General features: G+C 39.8%; 1 protein-coding gene across 2 annotated transcripts in view; it reads left to right on the top strand.

Moving 5' to 3' along the window:
• The window catches only part of grn (GATA binding protein grain), a 43,907-nt gene extending 22,500 nt beyond the window's left edge, over positions 1-21,407 (top strand). For both annotated transcript variants that reach the window (XM_089473330.1, XM_018019316.2), the window contains exons 5-9: positions 4,363-4,508; positions 14,702-14,845; positions 18,985-19,171; positions 19,252-19,439; positions 19,575-21,407. In XM_089473330.1, the coding sequence (XP_089329456.1) occupies positions 4,363-4,508; positions 14,702-14,845; positions 18,985-19,171; positions 19,252-19,439; positions 19,575-19,601 (692 nt within the window). In that variant the 3' untranslated portion in view covers positions 19,602-21,407. The remainder of the gene's footprint in view (positions 1-4,362; positions 4,509-14,701; positions 14,846-18,984; positions 19,172-19,251; positions 19,440-19,574) is intronic.
• Positions 21,408-23,626: the final 2,219 nt, after the last annotated feature.

The following is a 23,626-nucleotide window of genomic DNA, read 5'->3' as shown; positions in this document are numbered from 1 at the left end:
CTGGCTCTGGCTGTGGCTCTGTGTGTGGACCACAAGAGAAACAGTTATAACATGCTACTAAATCATAGGCTAAGCGAGAATCTGGCCCAACCTGCTACGTGTTGTGTGGAAAACGAAAATGAAAATGAAAATAAATAAAATGTGAAAAACTGTCAAAGCGACAGCAGAGCGCAGATGAAGGAGCAGAGCAGCCAGACGGCAGCAGCAGCAGCAGCAGAAGCAGCAGCAGCCCGGCGTCAGGCAAATTGAAATCAAAACAATAACAACAAAGAACCCAAAGAAATATTTAATGGGCATATAAAAATAAAATAAAATAAGAAAGGAAAAGAAAGGAAAACACACACAGCGAAAGAGAGCGAGAGAGCGCGAAAGGATCCTCTAGATCTGAGCAGAAATTCTACTAAAACAAAGGACAGAGACAGAGAGAGAGACTGAGTGAGGGAGTGTGTGTGTGAGTAAGAGAGAAAGAGAGGGCGCGCATGAGAAGCTGTGCGCGTGCGCCGTGTATGCCATATAGCATCCATATAGCATATACTCGCAGCCAGCCCAGAGTGGAACTCATATTACGGATACGTCTACTTCAGGCGAAGCCTTCAGTAGTTGTCGCCATCGTTGTCGTTGCTGTTGTTGGCTCTTGTGTTGCCTTTGTTGTCAAAAGTGGGCACACTGGGTAAAAACATCATTAACACATTTGATTTATTAACTGGCGAGTGGTTTGGAGCAGCAGCCACAGCCACAGGCACAGCCACAGCGAACTTCATTGGAATTGTGCTAGAACAAAAGCAACAAAACATAAGGAAAGAAAGAAAAAAACACACAAAAATAATAAAAAAAAAAGAACAGCCAGAGCAAGAACAACCACTCACAATGCCACAAAAGCCACACTTTATGGCTTAATATGGCCAGCATATACATATACATATATATGTATATATAGTCGACCTCTATTCGGATTTATCACAGCCAATAAATGCATAAAGTTTTCCGCACTCAACTGGGGCTACTGTGCGCCGCAATAGCCAAAGCTGTTGATAGGGCAAAGACTGTTAGACAAAAGAGTTTCGAGTGAGAAATTTGAATGAAATGAAGTAGAGATTGTGATTCTAGACTAGACTGACTGTTTAAAGGAGGTGCCCAATATTTAGAGTAAGTTGATACAGGCTGAGAAACTTCAGGTTCATGGCAGAGTCTTAAGATGTGAAGGGATTCAGGCTCTAGAATGAGGATATACATATATAGCAGAAATGGGTAAATATACTAACGTATATAGTACAGTAGAATCAGGCTATATGCACCCCGTTTATTAAGAAAAAAATTCTGGTCCCCATGCAAACTTATATATAATGTAAAAGCACATTCATCTTAGCTTTTTCAATATACCTATCATAAAACTACAAATTATTAGCAATATTTACAGTGTTTGTTTATCTAGAATATAAAGCAAATGAAAAGCACAAGCTTATATATAATGAATAACCTACGAACTGCCCAGCACATAATAGTTATCTAGAGCCTAATCATAACAGATGAAACCTACAAAACAAAATGAAACCTTAAATCAGCTAACGAATCAATAGAAGAAAACAGAGAACTGTGAAAGCTGCATCTGGAATACTGAGAAAATGCTAAGCAAGAGAGAAAATTCCATGAAAAGAGCTGTTATAACTCGTCAGCCGTTCATCTACAGTCTATAATCTATAGTCTACAGTCTATAATCTTCAGTCTATCCCCAGTTTATACAACTCCACAGCTTCACAATCAACGAGTCAAACTGATTACGCATCAATACAAAAATTGTACTGAAATTGAGAACTCAAAGAATCCGCGATCTACAACTCAATAAAAAAAAAAAAAATAAATGCTGCACACAAAATAATTCACAATATAAAAAAAAAAAAAAATGAAGAGACAAAACAAAGAGTCCAACAAATAACTGTAAACAATTTCAGCGAGTTTCAAATAATTTATGCAATTTTTATACAGTGGGTGTTACTTTTTTGATTGGCGGCAATTTGGCTTTGGGGTCTTTGTTACGCAGGGCCCCCTCCCAAAAAGAAAAAATCACAAAACAGAAAAAAGGAAAACTGAAACTGTAAGCCAAACAACGCCCAGTGCCAAATGTGCGGCAATTAAAAAAGTCGTACGCAGAGTAGACAAAAGAAAACAAAAGAAAAAACAAAGTACTATAAAAAGTAAATATATAAATGTATATATATATATTTGTAGAGAAAAGCAAAGTAAAGTTGCGATTAAATGGAAACAAATGAACTGTTTATGAAACGAGAGCGCCCCAGGCGAGTGGTTGGGCGGGTGATGGGTGGCTGGGTTAGCCACCCGCGGCGGCGGCGGCTCATAACACGCAGAACGTTTAATTTAATTTCTTTGAAAGCTCAAAAACAAAATGTTTGGCATGCCAGCCGGACAACAGCAGGCAGCGGCCGGACACGTGTGATAGTCCTGCTGCGCCGTATAAACAGCAGCAAATCACGTAAGGCTCTTAAAGCAGCCAACGGAATTGAATTCGAAACAGCAAAAACTGTCATCAAAATGTCTCTAATGGCGTTTGGGCAGGCAACGAGTTGACAACGCACTTAATGAGTAAGCCCCCCTCCTTACTCCCCCTCCCCCTTCGTCCTCGCCCTCGCCCACACTTGGGTGTGACGCGAGCTAATATTCAATAAAAAAGAAGGAAAGGAATAACAGTTATGCTTATGTGGGCATGTAAAGCGAAACGTTAATTAATTACAGTGCGTACAAAAGTATGCAGACACTCAGGCCTAGGCATGTCTACTCAAATTGCCCCACATATTTTCAGCTTTTGTTTTTCGGGAGGCCAAAAAGTAGCGTTAAATCTGTTGGAGCTGACTCTATTTTTATTATTTCCATTTTTTTATGACTAAATTTCAATTTGAAACGAACAAACAAACAGACAAACGATATAATGAAGCCCATTTAGTGGCAGTCATTAAATGCTAGAGAGCAGCAGCGGCAGCAGCGACTCTCTCGGCCCATAACAAAGACAAAAGCCAACTGTAATATGAACGTTAATAACGCGTTACATTTGCAACTTCATTTTCAAAGCCAAATGCTCTCGGGGCCCAAGTCGAGTCAAGTCGCTTACAAATTATGCCTAAAGTTATTCAAATGAGTTGCGTTTGCGGCACGGCTAACCGAAACTGGGCAGGGAGTGGGGGCCGGGTGTGGGGGGACCGATTGCAGTCACTAGAACCGGGCGCTGCTTAATTAAAATGTGTAGAGTCAGCAAGGAAGGCAGCGCTGCAGCGCTACAGTGCCAGCGAATCCATCATTTCCGCTTCCATGCGTTTTATGCCAGCAAAAAAAAAAAAAAAAAACAATGAAAAACACTCACAAATAAAAATACAAGCTAGCATTTTGTTGATGCTTGGAATCGACTATATAATACTCGTTCAATTGGAGGGATTTTATTATTGAGCTGAGCTCAGCTGTTAAACTCAGTTGTACAATTGAAAAATATATATATATGTATACATATATATATACTTCAATAAATTCAATATACACATAAACGTTGCAAAGGACACGCCCATGAAGGCTGTATACCTTAAGCAGTGGCTCAATTAAAAAATATAAATAACTATACACACAATATAAATACAAATACCTATAAATACAAAAAAAATCCGTTTTACAAAATTAAATATATATAAATATATATTACTCAATATATATATATACCTTGGCTATTAAGACCAAGGACACCAAGAAGTTGCCCAATCTGAAAATATATTTTACAAAATAAAAAAATAAAAAACATATAAAAAATATATTTTACGCCAATCATGAAGTTGCTCAATTAAAAATAATAGAAAAAAAATCTTTAAAAAATTTACAAATAAAATTAATTGCACAATATTCCATATCCTCAAATACCATATTAAATTGATCTAAAATTTACAGTTGCGAGCTGTAGTATAGTATCGAGTTCAGCCTAACATAGTATCTAGCTTATAAACGCCCTTAATCCAGCACAAGCTTATATACCCTCTTACGCCGCCTCGAACGAGCATTGAAATAAGCCTAAAGGAAAAAAAATATAAAAAAAAAAAATACAAGACTGTGAAGCAGCTGAAAAATGTGTGCCACAGCGAGTGGTTGTTGTTGTTGCTGCTGCTACTTTGTATTGTTTTTGTTATTCTGCTTCTTTTTTTTTTTTTTGCCTAACAAGCTGGCGCATTGTTGTTGCCTGCACTCGGCACTCAGCTCCAATTTAAACCAAATTTTAGCTTATATACATATGTATGCATTTTGTTAACCTTTTTTGTTTTATTAACCAATTTGTGTGTGTGTGTGTGTGTTTTATTTTGTACTTTTTGCTTGCAGAGGGACGCGAGTGCGTAAACTGTGGTGCCACCTCCACGCCGCTGTGGCGACGCGACGGCACCGGACATTATCTGTGCAATGCCTGTGGCCTCTACTACAAAATGAACGGACAGAATCGGCCGCTGATCAAGCCAAAGCGAAGACTGGTAAGTTCCTCTGAATAGTGAATAGCGAATAGTGAGTAGTGAGTAGAGAAGCTGGTTGGGACGTAGATGCAACACCCGCTGTGTGCAGCTTCCACACATTGCCACAAATTGATCAATAAATTCATGAACTGTATTCTTGGGAATTTGCTGGCGCATCAATCTCGGCGCACGTTTCTGTCGCCAAAAGCCATAAAAAGCAGCGTGAAAGTTCTCAAATGTCATAATAATTCCTGGAACACAAATCCAGCACACTTCGAGAAAGACAGAGAGAGCGAGTGAGAGCGAGTGAGAGCGAGAGAGGGAGAGCATGTATTTAATTATCATTTTTCTGACTAGCTGGCGTCTTGATTGCATTTGGTTGGACGACTGCAGCCAGAGCCAGAGCTGAGCTGAGTGAACGCTTTGGCTGATAACAATCAAGGCGCATCATCATTATCACTTAACGCACTAAAAACATAATCAGGCAGCAGCAGCCCAAGCGGTCGCTCGTTGTTTTGTGTGGGTTATTGGAGAAGTCTCGCTGAACAACTGTTGTCATCTCTCTTCCACTCTCTCACTCAGTATCTCTCTCTCTCTCTCTCTGTCTCACTGTCTGTCTGTCTGGTGTCTGCGCTGTTGGCCAAGGCACATTATCGTTTTTTATCGGGCGCGCGCATCAACAGCAACAAACTATGAAAATATATGTAACGCTGTCCGTCCGAAGGTCTGCCCTGGCGCCAACTACATCACCAACAACAGCAACAACAGCAGCAGCAGCATAAACGAAAGACTTAAGCAACGAACTCACACGCTGTCACTGCGTGCGAAAGAGAAAGCAACAGTACAGCTCACTGCGAGCTGGACCTATACAAAATTAGTCCATTAAACATGCGTAAAAACAAAATAACCAACAAGCAACAACAACAACAGCAACAACAACGAACAACTGTTAAATGCAGTTCGGGTTCGTGTCTTGGCTCGTCGCGTTGATTTTTTATTGGCATTTAAATCGTATGCATTTTGATTGCATAACATTAACATAAATAAACCATTATTGGATGAAAATCAAATATAAGTAGAAGAAGGCACAGGCACGCTCACACACACACATACAAGAGCACAGTCAGCCTGACGTGGCAGCGCGGACAAACGCAGGGAATTCCCAAGAAATTCACAGCTGGAGCCGAAGTGTTTGTTGATTTCTCGTTGACAAAATATGCAACAAATTAAAATTTATGTGCCGCGACCGCTGACTTATGGCAGCGACTGTAAATGTGGTAAATGTGTGCGCGCGCAGCGAACAGGATGCGGCCCATCAATGTCCTTGCATCGCCTGTGGCATTTGCCTTGAAATGCAATTCAATTGTTTTAGAGACTCGCTTCGCTTCGCTTTGCTTTTGCTTTTGCTTTTGCTTTTGCTGACTTGGCTGACTTGCTGGGTGGCAATTGTATTGATTTTGCAAAACAGTCCGCGAGAGGGTCAAGACTTTGCATACACAGCGCATGCATGGAGCATTGCCCATTGGCGACTTCAACTCCAGCTCCAGCTCCAGCTTCAATTCCAACTGCACCTGCCCCGACAGTTGCGCATCTCATTGTCTGCTTCGGTTGCCTTTAATTAAATTTCCGAATTGTATGAAAACAGTCAACAAGTCGTAACTTTTGAGCAGCACGAAAAATTGTCTGCTTTGTGTTGCCGTTGCTCTGGCTGAAACAGAACAATGCGAATTTTTAATTTATGTATTTTAAGCCGCCAGCCAAGCCACAGCAGCAGCAGCAGCAATAGCAACAACATTGTTTCAGTCGCCTTCGCTACATATGTTTGCAGTTGTTGTTGTTGCGTTTCTTATTGTTGTTTTTGTTTGTCAGTATTTTATTATTATTTTTTTTTTTTTTTTTGGCTGCTTGGCTTGGCCGCTGGCGTTTCAATAATTGCATTTAATTACAAGTCCCAAATGCTTAACATAGCCGCTGGCTCACTCTATCCAAGTCCAGGCCAAGCCCCGAAAAATTACAGTTTCGTTTCGTTCTCTCCGTCAGCAACCTTCGATATGAATTTGTCACATTTGGAGAGCTGGCAGCCGCTTCTATGGCTAATTGCAAATTGTAAATTGCGAATGCATGTTAAGGCAGCTGCTAAGGTCAGCCAGAGCCGGGCGCATCTCGGACAATCGTGACTTATATAAATATACAAATTTCAACGGCATATATTAGTCAGTCGAGCAGTCAGTCAAGACGCCCAGGGGGCATGGCATGGGCTGGGGCGTTGCTTGCATTTTGCATAATATTTATGCCTCAGTCGACTTTCAGTTGGTTTGTTGTTGTTTTTGTTTCCTTTTAATTTATGCGAATTTTCACACAATAAATTGAACAAAACGTTGGCTCGTTGTTCTTGCCGGTGTTCGTACACATACATATATATACATATACACACACATATATATATATATAAATAAATTGTTGTTAAGCGCTGCAAAATTGTTTATTTTTATGCTTATTACGCTGCCTCATATCATTTGCATGCAAAGACTTGCAATTGCCATTTGCAGTTTATAGCTGCAGTTGTTGTTGTTGTTGTGGCTGTTGTTGTTGTTGCATTTGCTGTAACAATAAACACATCAACACTTGACACAATCATTTATAAATGTTTTATTTAAGTGCTCACAAAAGCCGCTTAATTAATTATATATCAAAGGCGTATTTCAACGGCGTAACAACAACAACAACAGCAAAGGCAACAACAACATCAGCTTGCATAAGTCGCCATTTAACGGCTATTAAATACATCCATTTCAATTCGGAATGCCCTAGCTTAGTCACAAGACTTTTTCGTTTTATATTTATATAAAAAAACAAAATATATTAACGGCGGGCATAAATTTGATAAGCCGACAGTTATAAGACAAGCTATCATATGAATTTCAGCTCAAATCAGTCCAAAGTGTTCGAATTTGGCACATTCCAATTTTTTAAGAACTACAAACTCATATAAAAATTCACTTATTTTTAAATTTAAAAAAAAAAAACAATTAAAATTTTTTAAGACCTAAAACTTAATAATATAATTCATTTATTTAAAATAAATAATTTAAAATAGTAATAAAAAATAATAATTTCAATTTTTCCAGAATTATAAATTGGAAAAAAAATTAAAGTTCCTTATAATTGCAATTTGTGGACTTTAAAAATAAAATAAAAATGATTTTCAAATTAATTAGTATTTAATTTCTCAAATTAAAACAAAAAATTTTAGATAGATAGCTTAAATTTTAATTTAAAAAAAATTGTATTTAATTTTTCAAATTAAAAAAAAAAAAGGTTCAGTTGATAGCTTAAATTAAAAAAATTTTTTAATATTGAGCTGAGAAAAATATTTAAACATTTTTAAACTATTACAAATTTATTTTTATTATTATATTTAAAATATTCTAGAGTTCTCATATACTTTCAAGATAATTTCGAGATTTTTGGCAATAACTTTTGGGCAGAGCAACTTGTCGTCGGTGTGCTATAGTTATCCAGCTGTCAGTTAAGCGTGTCAGATTTCCAGATTTGTATTTCAAATGCTTGGCATCCCGCTGTGCAGCCATAACAACGAGCTAACTGGCTGAGCTTAAAGTCACAATCATCAATAAAATTAACGGGCGTCAAGTGATTGACAAACGCTGACTCGACACATTTTGCGGGCGGGGGTGAGCATAGAATATGCTTATCTAAGAGAGGGGTAGAGATAGAGAGAGAGAGTGAGAGGGAGAAAGAATAAGAAAGAGCGTCATTTAGCCAACTATACGAAATTCTAATTAACACATTTTTGCTGAGCGCTCATTGTGTGTGCGCCATATGTGCGATAGACTGAGACGTGAACTGGATCGAATTGAAGTGGCAGCCCTTTGGCGTGGGAATTTCGCGCTGAACGCGATTAAAAATCAGAGCAACAACAACAACAACAGCAGCAGCAGCAGCAGCAGCTACAACAAGAGCAATAACAACAGCAAACGAGGCTAACAAAACTGGAGGCAGTGACGCCAAAAATTAAATGCAAGGCGCAGACGCTTCACGTATAAATCAAGTTACCAAAAAATGCGCGCCAAATGAAAGTCAAAGTCAAAGCGATCGATAAAGCAACAACAATAACAACAACAACAACAACAGCTAAAACGAATCAAAACTAAAGCAAGTCGGCCAACAGCCAACTGAGCCAAAGTAAAAGTTCAATGCACGTTCTGCAAACGGGGCGTATACGCAATCGAGCGCATTAAGTCGCCCGACTTTTTTTTCGCCTTTTTCTTTTTAGTTCATTTTTGGCTGGCAATATGTTCACTTGTTGTGCTCATCTCTTGTGGTTGTTGCTGTTGTTGTTGTTGTGGGGCGCTAGGATCTTGTTAAGAGCGCGCTCATTTCATCAAGTGGGCAGCCTAATGCCATTAAAATGCACTTGAAATGTGGCCATGCAACATAAGTGTCCTGCTGGCTGGCTGGCTGGCTGACCGCTGCTGCTGCTGCTGCTCTCTGCTTGAGGCACAAGCTGACGAACCTGGCTGCAACATTGTGCCGCAGATCAATTAAAAATTAACGATATGAAGCGCAGCCGCGGCCGCAAAACAGGGCGTGCCAATAATATAATGAAACAGGCTCTCACAATCGACAGCGTGTGAGTGGGAGAGAGAGAGGAAGCAGAAGTTGAAGTTGGAGCTAAAGTTGGTGGAGTCTGTGATGATTAAGGCCTGCTTGTTAGGGCGCCCCTGGCTCATAAAGCCTGCTCGAACTGCTTTATGCGAACGGGTTGAAAAAAAAAAACACAAAAAACAACAACAGCAACAACAAAATACAGAACAATATAAATCTATTTAATATGCAAAGGCATAATTTGCAGCTAAGGGCAAAAGGGTTGCATTTCTAACCCTTCCACTGCGGCCAGACAATATGTGAAAATGTGGCCAAGCACGCAGCCCCCAACCGCCGGCAGGACGCGTGTTTAGACCACATTCATTTTGGTAACAGCAGCTGGCCAAAAGGGGCCAGTCCAAGCCCAGTCAGGCTCTATATATATATGTGTGCATATATATATATTTTATATGCAGTTGCAATGTCCAGTGACAAATATTAATGACGATTTTCATGCCTTCACAAATCGCGAGCTACACTTTTGTTTTAGCCTAGACTTGCCCGTGTTGCTGTCAGTGTCACTGTTGTTGTTCGTTCCTGCTGTTCGTTCTTGTTGTTGTTGTTGTTGCTGTTTAAAATGCAAAAGAGCGAAACCTTTTGGGCGCTGTCTGCGCGACAAGTTGTGGCCAGCTCCAAAAGGCTCGTAAAATTCATTGAGCAGCATTAATGAGCGACATTAATAGCTTGTCGTAGCAGCAGCAACATTTGACTTTGTTGTTGTTGCTGTTGCTGTAAATGTAGATGTAGATGTATATGTTGTTGTTATACCTGTTCCGTAAAACATTTTATTGATTTTTCTAGCCAAGCAGCAGGTGTGATTTTTAGCAATAGTTTTCGCTTTTTTTTCTGGATATTGTTTTTTATATATTTTTTTTATATATATATTGTGCGTGCCAGCAAATGAGTCGAGCTGATGTATTAATTAGGCAAATGTGCCTCAAATAAACGAGAAATAAGACCAAGCCAATCAACGAGCTGTGCACGGGCAACCCTTCGAGCGACAACAGCAACATAAACATAAAATAGCAGAGCAACAGCCTGAATTGCCACGCCCCGGCTAACAACAGCATGTGGCTGTGCGCAACAACGAATCCGTTTTGGCCAAAAAGGAAATGAGCCCAGGATATAAAAGAAATATCACAAAAAAAAAAAGTCTGCTCAGGCCTAGGACAGACAAAAAAAATGAAATTTGAATTTTTAAATTAAATTTCACAGTACACACAGAAATTTATATATATGCACGTACATATATATGAATCTATATATATATTTGTATATATTTATATACCCAGCGCGCTCTTGTCTAAATGTAACTGTTATGGCAGAGACATTTTGTTGGCACTACGCCTCGCCTCGCCTCTGCCTCTCATTTCATTTCATTTCATTTCACTGGCGCTGGCAGCCACCCAAAAGCCCCCCAAAAAGTCAGCCCTACCACCCAAACCACCAACTGACAGCAACCCAAGTCAAAGCCAGCATCAGATATAGAAATTTTCGTTGCGCTGTTGCCTGAGATCTGGGCGCTATCTTTTGCCATCTTCTCTTTGTGTATGAGTGTGAGTGTGTGTGTGTGTGTGAGTGGGGGCTGCTCCAAAACAACCCCCAAAAGCGCTGAGGGTTGGCAGACAGCAACTGCAAACGACTTTTTGCGCTGGCTGCGAACAATTTAATGAATGTTTTGTTAGATAAAGCAAAAAGAAGAAGAGAAAAAAAAAATGAGTTGATAAAATGTCGGCGCAACGTGGGCAGTGGGGTAATACACACACACACACGCGCACACAGAGAGAGAGTGCTACTGCTACAGCTGCAGATATATAACTAACACACACAGATACAGATACATCTAGAGATACAGATACTTATACAGCGGCTGACTGTGTGCCCCCAAGTAAAAGATGTTACACTGAGATAAACGTAACATTTTCTGGGCAAACGGCTGGGGCAGTGGCTGTGCCTCTCCCTCTCTCTCTATCTTGCTCTAACTCTCTCTTTCTCTCACTCACTCACTCTGTCTCTGTCTCACTCTGGCTCTTGCTTTTGGCCAGCTGCGTCTTTGGTGCGATATCTTAGATGGCAAAGGGCATTGCCATCCCCAGCGCACAAAAGCTGCGCAATAAATAGAACTGTAGCTCGGCTGTCTGACCCAGCAGCCCGACTCGCCCCGTCCCGTCTCTCGCTCCATCGTCCCTCCGTTTTTCCGCCTCTCTGCCCGCCTATATACAAAAGCATTTACTGTTTCGCTCGCTTTTCACTCGCTTTACACAATTTTCGTGGCACATTTGTTGTTGTTGTTGTTGTTATTGCGCTTGTTTTCACAATTTCAATTTAAATTAAATATTTAAATGCGCCTCCTCCGCTTTTGTCTAAATGAAAACACAATTTACATACACATTTAACATAAACAATTCAGAAAAACACAAATATTTTACATTAAAATTCCGAGCCCAAAAATTTAATTCAAGCAAAAGCCATTTTGTGAACTGCAGACATTTTTTTTTTAATTTTTTTTTTTTTTTTTTTTTTTTTTGTGACCACTTGCTACTGTCATAAATCAACGCAAGGTGCCAGCAATAATGAAAAAACACAAATAATAATAATAATGAGAAATTTGTCATTGAATTATGATGAATATCAAATACTCTGTATATATAAGAATTTGTTATCATCGAACTTCACTTGATGATCAGATTTCTTATAGATAGTCTGTTTTTTTTTTTTTTTTTAAGTAGCAGTGAAGCTTCTTAGTAATGACTGCGTTAAGCTATTAATTCAGATAATATATTAAATCAGGGCCAATAGCCAAGGATCTAAACAGAGAAGGTTTTTTTTTTTTTTTTTTTTTTTTATTTCGTATATTTTTGTAATACAAATAATAATAGTAATCAAAACGTATTCTGATTATATACCTAATATTTGAATTAGTATTCACAATAGATCATAGATGCAATAATAATTCAGGTCTTATTCTGATTTAATAGCTGAAATATAAATTTTTCTAGCTTTTAATGTATCCTAGCTGACTTGATAGCTAGAAATTAAATTGTGCATATAGTATTTAAATACACTTACTTATCTTGAAGCATTAAGCATTGCTGTCAACCATATGAGGTAGAGTGGGATATAGTTTTACGTTGATAGATTTGGAGCTTAGCTAATGATCTTTGCTTGACATATATTGAGCATTCATAGAGCTCTAAAATATACTTTGATGAATGATAACAGATATACTATAGGCTAGCTGATAGTATAGAGAGTACTCATAGAGCTCTTGCAACAGTCCGAAGTACGCCTTATACTACATTAATTCAAGCTAATATAAAGTAGCTATTGCAACAATAATTCAAACCACTAGCAGAAAAGCTTGGAGCCTAGTTAAAGCATTTCAAGTTGTTTGTGTAGGGTATAAAAATGATTTTGATAAATGGCTAACAATTATATATTTTAGCTTAACTGTGAATAGCTGGGCAAGCAAACATCTTTTAACAGATATATACGTATATCAATAAATATTAGAATCAGTTTTTTTTTTTTTTCGATTTACATAGAAATTCAAGTATCGACAACAAATTTTTTCAAGCGATAAAATTTATTTCGATTTGTCGCGATTTTCGATTTAGTGAAGTACAAATTATCGAGACTCGACTGTGTATTTATGTACTTATATGCTTATATACTTTATTTACATTTATGTAATACATAATACATTCTTTGCAACAAATTTGTAGTACGCCTTTGTAAGTGTAATGTGGCAAGGGCATTTTGTCATGCTTAAGCGCATTGAGAAATTTTAATTTATGAGCTCAACGCACACAGACTGACACGACTATATATAGTCGTATATACATACAAATGTACATATGTATATGTTTTATATATGGGAATTAAGTGCATTGTCTTTTGGCTCTTGTATAATATTATTTATTTATCGCAAGCGCCATCTTGTATGCCAGCTGCTGCTGCTGCTGTTTGAGTGTTGGCGCTTGCGCTTTTTGCATTTCAATTAAAATGCGCCACGTTTGACAATGTTTGACAGTTTGTCAATGCGATGCTGCCCCCACGGCCTGACACAGCCAGAGCCACAGCCACAGCCACAGCCACACCCACAGCCTCTCACTCTGCCCCTCTCTCACTCTCTCTTACTTCGTGGCCCTGGCCTGACATTGATTTATGTGCCACATTTGGAGGCAGAGTGTTAGTTAAGCAGCGCCTGCTTAAGCGCGCTGCAGATTTAGCACCTACAAGTGCGACCAGTTGGCAGACTTGCAACATTTTGTGGCATTTGCCTGTTTAGTGCATTTTGTTGCACTGTCATGTTAACAACTTAATTTATATATGTGTATGTGTGTGTAAGTGTGTTTGTGTGTGTGTGTATAGGCATTTTCTGGCCAAAGCTTGTCCTCGTTGTGGCTGCCACATAATTACCACAAGTTGGTCGCTCGCTGCCACGATTTGTAGGCGTTGCAAATGAATTTTGAATTCTCGCACATTTTCGAAATTCGATTTGGTTTTCCTTTTCTTTTTTTTCTGTTTTTGTTTTTTTGCAATCGCAGCTGTCTGTATGTGAAATTGTTACAAGCTCGTTAACACACGGCAACAGTGCCACCAAAAAGTATGGCCCTCTCTGTGGCATGACCTCTGATTTATGTTAATGGCAGCCTGGCAGCCTGGCAGCGTGGCAGCACACAAGACACAACCAGAACAGGTGAGCCGCAGAGGCAGGAGGCAACAATTAAAAATCAAAGTCAAACATGATCAACGCCAGTTTAGGGCCTCGTTGCAATGTGTTTGCCTTGTTGCCATCGTTGTTGTTGTTGTTGCTGTAGCAGCAACATGAACATAAGCCAAGAGAGCTGTATGTAGTCAGTCGCACAGTCGAAGCTGCACAGGCCCAGATGCCAAGCAGCAAGCATGCTCCAAGATCTTTTGGGGCCTGACTCTGACTCTGAGTCTGAGTCTGAGTCTGGTTCTCGTTCTGGCTCTCGTTCTGGCTCTCGTTCGTGGTTCGCTTCGGTCCAGGCACAAAATGTTTTGGGTCTGCAGTTTGGGGCTACGCTTCTTGTAGCCAATTCGTGGAAATTTAAGCGTGGCGCAGACATGCTCTCCAGTTGTTGTTGTTGCTGCTGTTGTTGCTAGTGTTGTTGTTTTTGGGCAGTTTTGTAAAAATTGTCATTTTAATGAATTGATGCTGCTGTTAAAGGCAGCAAGTCGGAGTCCGCATGCCATTTAAAAAATGTTGTTGCCTGGTGTGTCGAGCAACTTTGTTTGCCAAAAGGAGCTGCACCGAGCACATACCTGTGCTCCACTCTGCCCCTCTCTCCCTCTCCCACTCTCATTCTGTGCGTTAGTTTTTTTTTCTTTTTTTTTTGGCACCGTTCAATTAGCGCAAGCAACATATTTGTGGGCGTATGACATTTGCATAATCAATTCAGCAGTCAAGCTGAGCTGAGGATACATTAATAAACTAATTAATCAAATATATATATTGCGTATTTCCTCACACTAACTCTTTCTCTCTCTCTCTCTCTCTCTCGCTTTCTGTCTATTTGCAGACGCTGCAGTCGCTGCAAAGCGCGGCCAAGCGGGCGGGCACTTCCTGCGCCAATTGCAAGACCACAACCACAACCCTTTGGCGGCGCAACGCCAGCGGCGAGCCGGTCTGCAATGCCTGCGGATTGTACTACAAGCTGCACAATGTAAGTACAAAAATCAAACTACAATCTATCTACATATACCCTATCTATCTATATAGCCATACAAGTCCACTGTTTGCTCAGCTTTAAATCGATTTGTGATTTGCGATTTGCGATTCGCTTTTAACCCTCGTTAAGCGCTTAAGCGATTTAACGCAACATTTAACAACGGCTCGGACCACTAGAGCATTCCAGCGGAAACACACACACACACACACACAGAGATAGATTAAGAGTGACAAAAATGAAGTGTATTGCACACCCAACGCCCTCTTTTTGGGCTGCCACAGGGGGTGGCAGGTTGCAGCAGCAGCAGCAGCAGCAACGGCAGCAGCTACCCCGATGATGAATTGTTGATGATTATTTAAAGATGCCCGTCGTGGTTGTTGCTGCTTGCTGCTTGCTGCTCGTGTTTGTTGTTGCAAGATAAGCGTCTGGTGTTTGGCTGTGAAAATGCGATAAGCTTTGATTTTATTATGGCCAACGCGTGAGACGGCAACCGGCGGCAGACGACGGCAACGTCGACGACAACGAGCGCCCAGAAATTGGCGTAATTTATGTAATAGACTACGGCTCACTGAGTCCGACTGCCCCACCTCCAGCCACTCACCCACTCACCCACTCCGCCCACTCGAACCCCGGTGCGGAAATGCAGCCAATGATATAAAGGCTGTCGAGCCATGTGGAAACTAGATTTAATAACATTTTCGCGCCCTGAGGGGCGACCCCAACAGCAGAGGGTTGCTCTGACCAACTTCTGGCTAATTAAAAATTCATTAGCCCATGTACCAGCCGGCATATAAACGTTGGCATTTAGGGTCTGAGATTTGTATACCCTGTAAGCAAAGCAAAAAAAAAAAAGAAAAATTGTGGTAGATGAAAGGGTGATAGCTGAAAGTGCTCAGAGTAACTGATAAATGATATAGAGTGAAATATGAAAGATATGTGCAGCGGGCTATTTAAGATAAAGTATCTTGCTTATGATGTGGTCAATATAGGGTAAAGTAGCTTAACTGTGGTATGATGACTATTGCTTAAAGTAGCTCGACTTTAATTTGCTCAATATAAGACAAGGTGTCTTGCTTATGCTTAATATAATAATAATAGTAATAGTAATAGCTAATAGCCTTTGCTAAGATACTACATATTCTATTGCCCGTTCAATAGAAGAAGTACTTGCATATATGACCAATATGAGATAAAGTATTCCGACTTAGGATCAATATGAGATAAGCTATCTGGATTATAAGCTAATGTATTTTATTTCTGATATGCCCAATAATCTGTTTTGATGCTTTAACTTCTGCATACGTATTATTTGGAATGTTTTTTTATATTGAAACAAATCTTGACTTTCGGTGGTTCTGGTGGCTCTTAAAGTTTGAAGGAGATTCTGCCTCCCATATGCATTCATATATTCTATACGATGTTCTACACAAATATGTAAAAAATATATTTACTCTCAAGATCTTAACTCTGTTCTTACTTCATATATAAGTCCACTTAACAGGGTATTCCCCAGTTCCATTAAATACTCGAGAAAACGTTTTGCCTTCGCTAAGTTTGTTTCTTACATTTTCCTACTTCTTTTTTTTTGCGAATAAGCCCTGCAGCCAGCTTTTAATGACTTTTGTTAAATGTGGCCAAAAGTTTTTTTTGAGGGGACAGGTAAAAAATCACTTGAACTTTTAGCACATTTACATGTCAGACGGTGTTAGACACCAAAATGATGGGCCACCTGTGCAGCCGCAAACTAATTAGGCATTGGCTTTGCTAGGGTGTGTCTGTGTGCGTGAGTGTGTGTGTGTGTGTGTAGCAGCTGCAGTTCAATCAACAGCGGCGGCAAAATATTTTAATTGAGCTTGGTCAAAGGCAAAGTTGGAGTCGAGGCAGATATATATGTGTATATACGTATATGCTTATATGTATATCAAAGCATCAGGCACAAGCCTTATACATTGTATGTGTGCTCCAAATATCTAATCTGATTTATAAACTAAAAGCGGCGGCGGCTTGCAACGTGGCGTATGAGCAATGCGCCAAAAAAAAAACAAAAAAAAAAAGCAAGAAAAACTATAAATGCTGTCGCTTTGGGTGGCTAGCATGTGTGTGTGTGAGCTAGCTAATGGCCTACACACACATACACACACACACACAAGCCAATGCGCATTCATAGCGGCGAAATTTATTTTGCAAAAATTTTCTTTCAATTGGACAGTGTCCCATCTTGATAAGATGCCAATCAGCGCGCTTTTTGCATTGCTCAGTGTTTGTTGTTGCTGTTGTTGTTGCCTAGCTGCAGCAGTTCATTTCAATTCAATTCGTTTGTCATTTGGCCGCCATCGACGTCGTCGTCGTCGTCAGCCTGTGTGGGCCTCTTTGGCTGAGCGATCTGGCCATGTGATTGGCACATTTTATGGAAATGCCGACTGCACTTTACATCACAAGCTGCACTCTATTTGGAAGGGGCGTGGGGCAGGGGGAGGGGCAGCGGCTGCGCTGGTATCGTTACGCGTGTCTTCACGCAGTTCACTGGAAAACAGCTAATTAAGAGCAAATCAGACACTTGCCGTCGCAGAGACACACACACTCACACACACACATACACACACACACACAGGCACAAGACATCCTGTTAACAGTTTATCAGCTTATCTATCGGAACGGCTCCTGCTGAGCGCGCGTGCAGCTGCTGAGTGTCCTGCGGCGTTAGAATAATATATATCTAGACATGTATGCACATGCATGTGATAAATGTATTGCATAAGGCAGCGCCTGGCGCCGTCTCACTCAATTTGCCAACAACAGGCACTGGGCTCTGTTTCGCTCGCCCTTAGTGGAGCGGCCCACCCACTTGGCTGGCTGTCAGCTGTTGGCAAGTCGACTGCAGCGGCGCGCGTGTTGCATGCAGCCCGAGCGCACGCTCGATTAAGATTTTATGCATAAAAATCTGACGGCAGTTTCTTATGAATCCCTTAATGAGCTAGGCCTGTGCGATCAGCACATTAACAACTTTATGCTTTGTTTAGTGGCTGCTGCACATCAATTAAAGCTTTTGAGAAGGAGCAGCAGCAGCTGCTGCTGATGTTGATGCTGCTGCTGCTCAGCTGAGCTAATTGCCACAATTTGTGCTAAACGTTAGGGAGCGGCACAGAGCAGAGACTATCAATTACCGTTGCCGATCGCCCAACTCAGCAGCGGCAGCATCCCTCAGCCACTGTAAGTGATACGTTTGCTCTTGTTTGCGCTCCATTACATTACAATCAACCCTCGAAAATCTCGTCAAGAGGCTCAAACAATTGCTCGACAATTTAACAATTTCTGGGCGCACAAAAAAAAAAAAAACAACAACAACAAAAACAAAAAACAAAAAAAAGGGGCCACAAACAATGTCGTAATTCACGCCCAGGTAGACCGAGCAACGACTATATACTATAACTATATATATGTATATATATATATATATATATATATATATATATAATGTAACTTTTTCTTTGTCGTCCGACGAATGGGTAACTCAATATTGTAATTGTAGCGCAATTGTTGTTGTTGTTGTTGCTGCTGTTGCTGCCGCTGCCGCTGCTTAGATGTTCGCAAGTGATAAGAAATTGCATATGAAGCGGCAGCCAGGGCAGCCTCAACAATGGCCAAGCGACTCACAAAAAAAAAAAAAAAAAAACAAAAAAAAAGAAAAGAAAGAGCGAGATAGAGGGAGAGAAAAAGTAGCTTGGTCCTACTCCTCACCCTGCCCGCCGCCGCACCTCTCACCGTCACCCTCTCTCCCAGCCTTTGGTCGTCGCTCGTCCGCTTTTGCTATCAGCGCCAACTAATCGCATTCGCAAATGTCGCTTATCTGATCGTGTAGAAATGCTTGTAATACTTCATTTTCACTTCCCGGTTCCCGACTGCTGCCACACAGGGCTGTTGCACAGTGCGTTGCCAGTTGCAACAGACAGCGTGTGCAGTTAGCGGCATTTCCGGCCAAAAAGGGCCGCGCAATGAATTTGCATAAATTTGACCCATTTCTGCTGTTGCCGTCGGCAGACACAGTTTATTGATTTTTCCCCCTAGTTGCAACACCCACAACTAACAGCTGCGTCTTCTTCTTGCTCTTGCTCTTCCTCTTCCTCTCCATGCAGGTCAATCGTCCACTTACCATGAAAAAGGAGGGCATACAAACGCGTAATCGCAAGCTCAGCTCCAAGTCGAAGAAGAAGAAGGGCCTGGGCGGCGGCTGCCTGCCGATGGGCGGACATCTGGGCATGGGCGACTTTAAGCCACTGGATCCATCCAAGGGCTTCGGCGGCGGCTTCTCAGCCTCCATGGGTAAGCATCAAAACATCCCAACTGACTGAGCCAACGAACGATTGTTTAACATTGAATATTCGTCATTTGGCTCATTCCAGCGCAACATGGACATCTTTCCAGCGGACTGCATCCGGCACATGCGCACATGCACGGCAGCTGGTATACCGGCGGCATGGGCGCATTGGGCGCCTCCGGTGGACTGCAGGGTGGCTTCTCCACGGCCGGTTCGCTCGGCGGCGGCGTAGTGCCCCACTCGCAGCCCTACCACTTGGGACTCAGCTCAATGGTGAGTATAAGAGAAGCACTCCAAGAGAGAGCGAGAGCAAGAGAGAGAGATAGAGAGAGAGAACGTTTTATAAGAGCTTTGTTTTTATTAATGCTTCAATTTGGGATTTCCCTTTTGCTTGTTCGCGTCTTGCAGGGCACTTGGCGCACTGACTACACGTGATGGAGCGGGAACAACCTGAACAGCAACTTGTTCAGCTAGAACCGTTTCACATCAACAACTGACTTCGATTTCCAAACACAATGCCAAACTGAGGACTCACACTAGCTACAGCCACAGCTGCAGCCGCAGCTACAGCTCCAGCTCCTGCTCCAGCTCCAGCCACAGCCATAGCCCCAGCAGGAGTCGCCAGGACCTTTGAGACACGCAGCAAGCGAATGCCTACTCAACTTTTAGGAACTTTGTCTTGTCTGTGGCGCAGAGGGCGTGCGGGGGCAGCGGGCGTGCGGGCAGCCAAGTGCTGGCTATTCCTAATTGTAAACATTGCGTGCAATTTTTAATTATTTAAGTTTTCGTCGTCGGCCAGCAGTTAAAACAAAAGCCCATTAAAATTAATTAAAGGGCCGCACATATTATTTTTATTGCTCTCTCGTGTGTGTGTGTGTGTGTGAGTGATTGTGTGTGCGTGAATGCGTTTGTATGAACTCATTGTTTTTTATTTTTCGCTTAATTAATTTAATTTCTTAACGCAAATTCGGCGTATTTAATTGTGCTTTATGAACTGCCATAAAATCAGCAAACAGCAAAAATAAATATAAACAAAGGCAAAAACTGAATAAAAATAAAATAAAATATAAATTAAATCAAAACAAAAACAAAGCGAAATTCATAAATATTAATATATGTATATATGTATGTATGTATGAGGCAGAGAGCAGCAGCAGCAACAAGCACACAGAAACTAGCGATAACTAAGCATTAAAATTAACTTCAACAAAATGCACGTCCAAAAAACACAAAAATAAATTTAAAACAAAAAACAAAACAAAATTCAAACAAAAATGTTTTGTATACAAAAACAAAAACAACTGCAAAATGTTTGTCCTATTAATGCAATGCAATTGTAAATTGCAAAAATACTTGAAACTGTAAATTAGTTAAATTTTTAGATATTAAACAAACAGACGTGATAAACAAAAGAAAAGGAAAAGAAAACATAAATTTAAATGCAAATTTAATTAATGTAAAGTAAACTTAAACTTAAACTTAAATTTAAATAAACAAATAGCCAGACAAAGAGGAGGGGAGAGCAACAAAAGTAAAACAAAAGTAAGTCAAATTGTAGAACAGTGTACGTGAGACATATATATAAATATACATATATATAAATATATACACACACACACAGAATATGTACATATATAAAGAGCTATATATAGCTGCATATGTTCGATGTTTAGGGCTAAGTCTTATTAATAAACATCAAATACTTTTAAATCAATTCAATGTTAAAGGCAATTTGTAAAAAATATATAAGCAAAACTAAAAATAATATATATATAAAAAAAACATTTGTTAGCAACTTTTGTATAATTTTAGCACAAAAAAAAAATAAATAAGGAATATAAAAAGTATTTATATAACTACAAAATAATCGCCTAAGTTCTGTGTAAATATAAAACAAATTTAGTTTTTAACTTAATTTATGTGCGTAAACAAAAACAAAACGGAAAACAAAAACAAATATATGTAATATGTATATGTATACCTACTTCTAGAGCTACGGATATGTATGTATGTTGTAAGCATATGCGATAAATGTATTGTAATTGGCCATATTGATAGTTGAATATAAACAAACAAAAAATACAAAAAAAAAAAAAAAAAAAAAAAAAAAAAACATACGTTTATTTAAATTTAAAGGCAATCACCAGAAAAATATACAACAAAAAATACAACAAAAAAAAAACAACAAAAAAGTAAATAAAATAATTTATGAAAAAATATATAAAAAAAATAATAAACAAATACTTCTCTCTCTCTCTCTAATTGTGTGAGTGAAAATTGTAGAACGGTATTTGACGGGCCAAGAGTTTGATTAATTGCGGCCAGATGATTGGACAGAAATCGTAAATGAAATTGAGTGTGGGTGCGTGTATATACGACTGCATACAAACACATACACATACACATACATATAATAATAATCTAATGCCCATTTATGCTTATGAATTGCTCTTTAAATTTCGATGCGTCTTCAATACAAAACGTGCGCGCGTCTGCCCAACTGAAAGTTCTTTTGAGTTGAGCTGAGTTGGGCAGAGTTTTGGGCATTTGTTATGCGGCATTTGTTCGTTATTGAACGCATGAGTTATGAGCTTGTATTGAGGCGTGAAATGGCATGTTAATTTATTGGTACGACAACGACGGCTGGGGCAGCGGCAGCAGCAGCAGCAGCAGCAGCAGCAGTTAAAAGCCACACAAGCAACAAATAAACGAAAGCCGACAAAGTTCGTTGCCTAAGTCTTTTGTTTTTACGAGCCTGGCCATAAAGCCAGCATATATACATATATCCACTCGATATGTAAGTACCTTAGAGCCAAGTTTATGAGTAGTTAAAAACTAGACTGCCTCCCCGCTTTATGGGCATGGCGCTAATTAATGGCCAACGCGTGTCTGGCGGCCATAAAAGCGGCATCCAGCTAGGCAAATTTGCTGATTCGCTGAGGCCACGTATCAATGCGCATTGGCTAATGTCATTTAATTGTCAGCGAGCATCCGTTTCCGTTGCACCTTGTGCTACAAATTGCACAAATACCTATACACATGTATGTGCATCTATATACCTAGATGTATGTACAGAGGCACGCAAGGCTCATCATCAAGCATCCGTTTAATAGAATAATAACAATATAACAAATACCTTGTATGGATATCATGGCGGGTGCATCAGTTGTGTTGGCCAGTGTAATTGAGCCAGCAGCAATTAAGTGCACGTTGAACGCAGCCAAGCACAAAATATTGGTATATCTATATAGTGACCATATAGATCGATCTTACATTCAGCATCACGAGAGTTCCGTGTAGCCAAAGTTCCCTCATTCTAGCCGGGCGTCCTCATTTGTCTAATTGCATTGGAAGTCAACATCGGCAACATGCGACAAAGTTTCTGCCTGACCACGCCCATAATTGTTATATAATTACATTGTGATTCGGGTAGAAATAATATACATTCACATATGTATACATGTACGTATGTATGTATGTATATGTTCTACAATTAGCTTGACAAACTCACGAGGCTCAATGACATTAGCTTAACCCGCTGTCTATCAGCTATGGACTCGAATGCGCAGTGATCAATGCATTACAAATTACAAGCCATATAAATCAGTTAATCAGCATCTGCGATAAGGCCTCTATATATATATACACACACATGTATATAACGTATTGTATTAGACATGCATGGGAAATGCGCCTGCCACACGCAGCTAGCTGTAACCCGCCCAAAATATGAGCATAAATCAATGGCCCTGTGAACCAAGGCAGCCGTCACAAATATTTGGGCATGCATTAGCTAATTAGTGTTTAGACCTGGTCGAAACGCTCACTCGGCTCGCATCGTTATCAAATATCTGATTGGACTGCGGACTGCGACAGCGGAGGAGGGTCAAATGTGGTGGCATTTCGATTAGTTCGATTGGTTACGCTAGCTAATATACATATATATATATATATATGTATATATACTTACACATATATATATAGTAGCTCGCTGCGCAGCAACGGTTTAATAGAGCGAGGCGTTTATATAACTAATAAGCGAATAGGCGGACTGTGTTAATCAATAACAGTTTTAACTTAGCCAAATCTTACAGCTCTATTATAAACTTATTTTTCAATGATTTGTTATGACATATACATAAGTATATCTTCCAGCCATAACTAATCCAATATATAAAGAGACAAGCCAATAAACATAATATTTTCCAGCCTTGCTGAATATTATATGTATGTATAATTCCTTATATTTCAGCAAGGCTGAATATATTTATGTTTAGATTCAGAATTTTCTATTAGCTAGCAAAAAAACAAAAGAAATAACTAAAATGAAAAGTTTATGAAAAAACACATGAATAAATTATAGATAGTTGAAGCCATATGATCGAAATATTTACTTACAGTTCATCAGTTTTCAAATCACTGGCTGCTACTGAGAACCAGGGATAATAATATCTTGACAT

This window comes from Drosophila arizonae, chromosome 2, assembly GCF_054131065.1.
Source record: "Drosophila arizonae isolate 15081-1271.41 chromosome 2, UAZ_ARI_1.0, whole genome shotgun sequence".
Lineage (NCBI taxonomy): Eukaryota > Metazoa > Arthropoda > Insecta > Diptera > Drosophilidae > Drosophila > Drosophila arizonae.
This window is presented reverse-complemented; position numbering and strand designations above follow the sequence as displayed.